At 31.7% G+C, this 8,273-nt stretch overlaps 1 protein-coding gene across 1 annotated transcript; it reads left to right on the plus strand.

Moving 5' to 3' along the window:
* Nucleotides 1-79: 79 nt before the first annotated feature.
* Nucleotides 80-8,273, plus strand: LOC139505505 (uncharacterized; the record flags this gene model as incomplete). Its single annotated transcript, XM_071295054.1, has 7 exons — nucleotides 80-215; nucleotides 431-633; nucleotides 3,062-3,128; nucleotides 3,714-3,955; nucleotides 5,663-5,873; nucleotides 6,697-6,921; nucleotides 7,959-8,273. Coding segments are annotated over 7 exons (1,399 nt in total), but the record flags the coding sequence as incomplete, so codon positions are not given.

Consider the following 8,273-nt stretch of genomic DNA (forward strand, 5'->3'; position numbering starts at 1 on the left):
AAGGCACATCCAAGTCTATTTATTTAATTCGATCCATAATTTGATTGTTTTTCATTGAGATAGAATATATATATTTTAGAATGGAAAGAGAGAGCTATTATGTAAGGAGGGCGCAGGCTGAGATGAAGCCCAAAGAAATAATATCCTTGATATTGGATGGGATGGACCAGAGTAAGACTGATTTGCCACACTACTACAAATGGAACAATCCAAACGTAAGAAAATTAATTCTCCAGAAAAATGTGTTTGTAAATCGCGCAATCTTGGTGTTTTTCAGTTATTTCAACAATTCGTAATATAGCTATAAAAATCTTTAAAAATATTATTTCGAGTGTTTGTTGTTAGATTAACTTAAAACTGTAAACAAAATGTAATAGTTGTTAATAATCTAATTCAAATGAAATGCATACTTTAAAACATTTTTTAACAGGGTGCAAGCAGCCAAAAACTTAAAACCCACATCACCGGTAGTATTGTTCATGGAAGAGGGAAATATTTTTTCATGGATTTTAACCAATTTCCTCATGATACAAACCTGACTTTGTCTTGTTTATTGCACATTTTGGTTGAGGAGGCGGATGGGAATGGACAGCTTCCACCAGTACTTTATGTTCAACTTGATAATACTTGCAGGTGATTTAAGATATACGAATATTATCCTTTATTTAAAGTTTGTAAAAATCTTGTAGGTCTTTCTCAGCATGTGCACATATTTATATTATGTTAATTCGTTTCCGTCATGATACATGTATATATGTACTGTTTGTCAGTGGAGGATTAACATCAATTCATCATCATCATCACCGATCGTAATTGTGTTACCTTAAGCACTTGATTAGAATTATAAAGGATGCCATCATAGCATAATGTCAATAACATGTGTCATGGAAAAGTAATAAAGTTATGACGTAATTAGGTTGTTTTGTTACACCAGTGTCCCAGATATGGGAGGGTTGAGCGCTCACAAATATGTTTAATTCCGTAACATGTTCTCTGATGCAAGTTTTAAGTCAGCGGACAGTAGTTCAGTTTTTGCTGTTGGTGAATGTCTGTCATTTTGTTTTTTATGACTTCTTAGTTATATTTTCCTAAATTAAATTGTTTCACATTTTTCATGACGAAGCATTTTGTAGCCGGCTATATTTCCGTATTAAATTTATTTATTCATGAAATGCACATTTATACCCCTGGGGGTTGAAGGCATATATACAAACAATACAATACAATATACACAATGGAAAAATGAACATATTAAACATCATATATAAATGATAAAACAGTAATATTTATGCAGGTGTTGTGTCCACTCCCCTCAGTGCAAATGACTTTTTAATGAACGGAACAGTAAGCTGCATAATATCAAATGAAGATAGAATTAGTTGTAATCTATCTGTTTCAGACAATGTAAAGTATTCTGGACATATACTATTTATATCTTTTTCAAGCTGATTACGTAAAGATTTATTAATTTTACATTTTAAGAAAAAGTGGGTTTCATCTTCAACCGCATTTATATTACACTGTTTACATATTCTATTTTCTCTTTGAATTCTTTTATATCTACCCCTCTCTATTTCCAAGAAATGGTCACTTACTCGCATTTTACATAATAATTTTCTATTTTCAAAACTATTTTTAGAAATGTATTTGTCTATTTCATATTTTGTTTTTATTTTACTGTACAAGAATATTTTACTGGTTTCATTAGTTAATTTTAATTTTTCAAAGAAAATATTTTCAAAGCTATCTTTTAGTTCTTTTTTAATATTTTTTGAGAATGAACTCTTCTCTTGTTTATAGTTTATATCCTGTATTTTATTTATGTCTAATTTATTTATATTGGCTATATTTTCTACATATGAGAACCATGAAAATATAACGTTAGTACTAAGCCATTTAGATAAACAGAAAGCATCATATAATAAAGGGTTATTTTCATCACTAGAAATTCTTGCTAAGTACTTCAATGATTGTACTTTAATAAAGACATCTATGGGATACTGAGCTAGTTCTGCTCTTGCAGCTATATTGACAGATTGTTTACTAAGCCCCAGTACATATTTGCAAAATTTTAAATGTGTCTTCTCCACTTGGCTACTATCAATCATTGCTAGAATATCAAATTTACTCATGTCTTTAATTTGTGCTCGTCTTTCAGCTCTTATTATTTTTTCATAAAAATCCATATACCAAATTCCAGAGTTATACATGAGAATAGGTTTAACTAGTGATTCAAACAATTTTTTGTATAGTTTTATAGACACATTTTCTAAAGGAGAAAGATACTTAAAAATAGAAAACACAACTTTAGTACCTTTCTTAGCCAATTCAGTGTGTGATGAAGTCAATTTCCCAGATGCTTCAATTATATTTCCAAGATATTTATATTTTAAAACTTTTTCTAGTTTGTCACCATTTAAGTAAAAATCATATTTATTATATAAAATATTTTTCTGTTGAAAGACCATTATTTTAGTTTTTTGTGTATTTATTGTGAGCTGCCACTTATTACAATAAGAATTTAGTTTATTTATAGAGTTCTGTAAACCTTCAGGAGTTTCAGATAATAACAAAATGTCATCTGCAAACATAAGGCAGTTCATTGACATATTTTGCAGAGTCACTGGTTTACAACTTTCATCAAATATTTCTGGTAGATCATTTATGTAAACATTAAATAAGTTTGGACTCATATTATCCCCTTGTTTCACTCCTCTATCAATAGAGACATATTCAGATATATTCTCCTTTGATTTCACTGAAGCTTCAGTATTCTTATACATATTTTTTATCAAATTGTAAAATTTTACACCAATATTCTCATTTTTTGTTATTTTGTACAAAAGACCTAACCTCCACACTGAATCGAATGCCTTTTTTAGGTCTACAAAACAACCATAAATTGTAAGTGTTGTTTTTGTCACATTGTTGAATGCTGTACTGTTGCCTCTGATTGCTTACATCAATTTCCGTTGAATTTTGATAGGTAGTTGTCTCATTGGAAACCATGCCATTTATATTATTGGCATACTATAAGTTACTTCAACATAAATTATTTCAGGGAAAATAAGAATAAATATTTTGTTGGAATGATGGCCTATCTGGTTAAGAAAAAAATAGTTCGTGAGGTAAGTTGCTTATCCCTTATCGCATTTTATAAAACATTTTTGGATTGTTAGGAATTTGACTAAAGGAAGTATTAATTACAAATTTCAGAATTGAATAAAAAATACAGCATGATAAAATACAAAAAGACTTTTCTGCAGCTTAAAAAAATTAACTATGTACTTCAACATATGGAACAAAAAACAGTTAAAAAATGAAATATAAAGTTAAGTATTGTCTATTAATATTAGTAAAATTGAATGATATATGTTTTCAAATGTGTGGCATGTCCAAAGTAACTAATCTTAGTGACTAGATATGTTATTTACTAGCCTTTGTGTCAACTTAGAATGTAGAATTTTGTGAATTAATTTTCTTTAATAAACCAACAATAGCTAAATAATTGTCTTACCCTAAAATCTATTGATTGTACAAAAAAGAAGATGTGGTATGATTGCCAATGAGACAACTATCCACAAAAGACCAAAATGACACAGACATTAACAACTATAGGTTACCGTATGTGTGACCGTTCTTTTTTGTGACAATTGTCAACAGATTGTCGAGCTTAAAATCAAAATAGTTAATGCATCATCAATCAATTGAAGGTATGGATGTCGTTTTTAATTGTTGGACATACACACGAGGATGTTGATCAGACTTTTTCCAAGATTAGCCATTCACTTAGCAAAAACAATGCGTTGACAATGAATGACCTTCATGATATTGTCAAACATTCACAACAGCCTGTTCCTAAAACAAGAGATATGAAAGCCGTTTGGAATATATCAGCTTGGCTTGAACATTCCATTAATGGAATGAACTCAGTAACAAGTCCACGAATTTTCAGGTAAAATTAAAATACATGCATACCATAATATACAGATAACTACATTGAGAAAATACAGGTATGAAACTAGGTTTATAGTAGGCTCAAGAATACTATATTTGCGTATTCGATTGCAAAGTTTTTCGACCATTAACTGTGTCTTGCAGTGATGCGGATAATGATTAGCTTTAAAACAAGGAATATATCGCGGGTTAAATTGAGTCTATGTACAAGCTGGTATATATTTAACAGTGATTTATCACTGACAATCGACCAAATTAAGAACTAGCAAATTCAGACAAAAACACGTCAATGAGAAATAGAAAACTATCAACAATAATTCTATAAAAAAGCACAATCTAAACCAGTACAATCAACACAAGGAAAACTGATTGTATCGCATACACAAACTCTTAAAGAATGTTAAATGATTGTTTTTCTTTTGAAGACTGAAAACTTAAGTGGTATTTGTAAGCGTTAAGCCTCGGTCACACCTTACCGGATAGCTCGAACGGACGCCTAACGGATAACTTTTTTTTCAATCCGTTCATGTCCTTTAGACGTCCGTTTTTATCCGTTAGACGTCCGCCCACATCCGTTGCATGTTCGTTAAGCGTACGTTTTATCCGTCGGTGTCCGTTCTCTCCGGTGGAAAATTTTGACCATGTTCAAAACTTTGAACGGACGTCCAACGGATAAAATGTCCGTTGAACGTCCGTTAGGCGTCCGTTTTGTACGGTACTCGTCCGTTGTGTTTCCGTTTTGTATCCGTTACGTGTCCGTTATACATCTGTTGGAGGTCTGGAAGATAAATTCACCATCGGACTTCTACCGGACGTTTAACGGATAAAACGGATGTTGAACGGATGAGAAACGGACTTCTACCAGACGTATAACGGATAAAACGGATGATGAACGGATCTGAAACGGATAAATGCAAATTGAAATTTCGCGTCAGAAATGCCAATTATTGCTATGTCAGATTTCTTAAGGTTCATGAATTCTTATTATTCATAATCGATCTTAGAGTATAGGCACGTCTTCACAATCAAACAGCTCTTATTTAGGCCAGACTCTGCCCTTTGACGGAATTTTGAAGAATAAACCAAAACCATTTACACAGAATCATTTTGAATATATATGCGATTTACATGTACATTATGTATTATTATTATCACCTTTGATTTTTTCGTATATCTTGTACATCCGTTTTATCCGGTACGCTTCCGTTAGGTGTCCGTTTTATCCGGTACGCTTCCGTTAGGTGTCAGTTTTATGCGGTACTCGTCCGTTGGATGTACGTTTCTCGTACGTTGCATATCCGGTGTGTGTCTGTGCATCCGTTACACGTCCGTTTTATTCGGTCAGTACATTAACGGACTCCCAACGGATAACAATTTTGTCAACGGAAAACTTTTATTTTCATCCGTTAGGCGTCCATTCGCGCTATCCGTTAAGGTGTGACCGAGGCTTTAAATAGTGGTACTTTAAAATGCTTTATTACAAACGAACTTCAAAATGTTTAGATATATCTCAAACCATGCATACCTTATTATGGCTACCATCAAGCTATAAAGGTGATGCAGAATCTTACGTGTCCGTAGTATACCCTCTTAAGTTTCGTGATCTTTGTGTGTTACATTGTTCAAGAAGACATGCTTATACATGTTTAATAAACCTGCAGAGTTAGTCTTGTGTTGTTTTAAATCTTTCCCATGTTTTTGTCAGGATATTTAACGATGATACATGTCATACAACAGTTAAATATAAGCATAAATCAACTGAAGTAGATTGGCATCCTCTGCATAATGAACCACCTGTTGAAATATTCAAAATTGATCAATATGGAAATCAATGTCTCCCACCAGGGGCGCCAGAGATGGTGAAGCAGCGTATAGACGAACAAGAGTGGTCGGAATTTAAAAGGTTCTGTTTATTTGTTCATCCTTTCATTTTATTTTTTATTTTATTATTTTATTTTTTATTTTATTTTTTTTAATTTTTTTTAATTTTATTTTATTAATTTTATTTTATTTTATTTTATTTTATTTTATTTTATTTTATTTTATTTTATTTTATTTTATTTATTATACATGTTTTATATTATATGCTATAAAACGGACGAACCAGCATGTATAACAAGACACACATAAATAATGGTTAAACTTCTATAAAATGACCTTCAATATGAGTTGGAGACATGTCTAAAGCACTGGAAGAGAGAGAGCATATCTTGTTCTACATGCTTTTAGCTCTGCTGTACTCAATTTAAAGTTCCTGGCATGGCAAAATGAAAAAAAAAACCACAAACGTGAGAAACACTGGATTATTTTTTGAACGAAAAAAAAATAGCAAATATAATAGACAGTAAACAACGAAATCAATTAATTGCATGCTCATAGTTTGGACGACGGATACATGATACGACGCAGCTAAACATATTTGCAAGGATTTAACTTTCCGCTAATACTGGGGAAGTGGTGAGAGACACAGTTACAACCAGCAAGTGCTTAAAATACTTGAAATAAAGCAAAACTCTTGAGTCGTACAATACACACGTATAGTATTACACTAAAAGAACTGACTTATTATTTCTAATATCAATCGATGTGTCAAATAAAGTTTACAAATTGAAAATATAGCATCAATTATGAAACGGAATGGAAATCAAAATCGCTAATCTCATCGTCAATTTCTGTTTTTTCTGAACTATAACAATCTAAGGATAAATATATAAACTCATGAGGTGTTTTAATTTGCAGGTCTTTAAAAAAGATTTTTTACTTGCACAATTCTCGCAAGACAAAAAGGAGAAATGGGAAGAGTTTTTAGAAAATCCGTTGCTACCGCCAGATCGAAAGGAAGCTGAATGGCCTCTTTTGTCAAAGCTTCAGACATACAAAACACGGACAGTAGATGAAGCTATGTCAGAAAAAGAACAAGAGATCATTCGAAAATATGAAGAGAAACGTAAAACTCACAAGTTGGTAAGTTTCATGTTAATATTTCACGTCTGTATACTAATTCAAATATTTAAAAGGTCATTATGATTCTATACTAAAGAATATTAAGTTTATTAATAATCATCAGACTAATTAACTTGTTATAATTTACCTCAGCCATTCAGGAGATGTTGATAATTAATAATGATATTGATTAAAATTTGAATTGTGTTGATTCGATCGCCATTGATGAATAGCGTGTTAAAAAAAAACGCGAATATGACAACTAAATTCTATGCCTGGCATTTTATTTATTTATATCTCTTTGCCTAGAAGGTCAAGTGAGTTTTTCTCATCACTCTGCGTCCGTCGTCGTCGTCCGTTTACTTTTACAAAAATCTTCACCTTTGAAACATTCAACCAAACTTGGCCACACTTATCATTAGAAATATCTGGCTGGAAAAAATGTGTCCGCTGACCCCCCCTGTCAATCAACATAGCCGACATTGCTTAAAGTAGAACATATGGGTAAAATGCAGTTTCTGGATTCTATCGCTAAAACTAAAGCATATAGAGCAAAATTTTCATACGAAAATAACATTTGGACAAAGCAGACAGCCCGTTGTTGGATTGCTGTCCCTGAATAAGTAGTTTTAAGGAAAATTTGTCTTTTTTTTAATATTCTCTCTAATATTACTATGAATAGAGATAACTATTAACAGCAATAATGTTTAACAACGAAAAATTTAAAAACAAGTAAAAAAAAAATTCAATCGACCCCTGAAAAAGTGTTTGCCCTTCGTAGTCAATTTTTAACAATTTTTCGTATACCTTTACTTAAAATCTTCTCCTCTTAATCTTACATAGACAAATTCAACCTTTAAATAAACAAATGAGCTGAAAAGCAGTTAAATAACACGATATATCTTTGTACACGTGGTAGGTGCTATCCTTATATTTTTTTTGAACTTTTACTTGGTTGATTTTCAAGCTTTTAAATGTGATACATACATTTGTACATGTAGATACATCATGATGTAATGCCCTTATTAAAAGGAAATATCTACTCTTCTTCTTTAAAGGTCTGTACTAAAGCACCTGTCATAGGAGGCAACAGAGGTGTATACCAAGACAGACGGTCGTACACAATAGGTCAAATGGTCCTTTTTATCAATAATACAGAAAATGGTATTGGTAAAGTTATTGAGAGGTGCGATGAAGAATTGACTGTGAAAGTTTTCAAACGAATGCGCGGGCAGTACTTAGAAACAGAAGAAGAAGTTAAAATCCATGTTACAAAATGTTTCTGTGGATCATTTGATCTGACAAATAGTAAAAATATCCCTCTACGAATAAAGGAGAAGATTGCAAATAATCACATAGATGGAATATCATAA

Source organism: Mytilus edulis, unplaced genomic scaffold, assembly GCF_963676685.1.
Source record: "Mytilus edulis unplaced genomic scaffold, xbMytEdul2.2 SCAFFOLD_1908, whole genome shotgun sequence".
Lineage (NCBI taxonomy): Eukaryota > Metazoa > Mollusca > Bivalvia > Mytilida > Mytilidae > Mytilus > Mytilus edulis.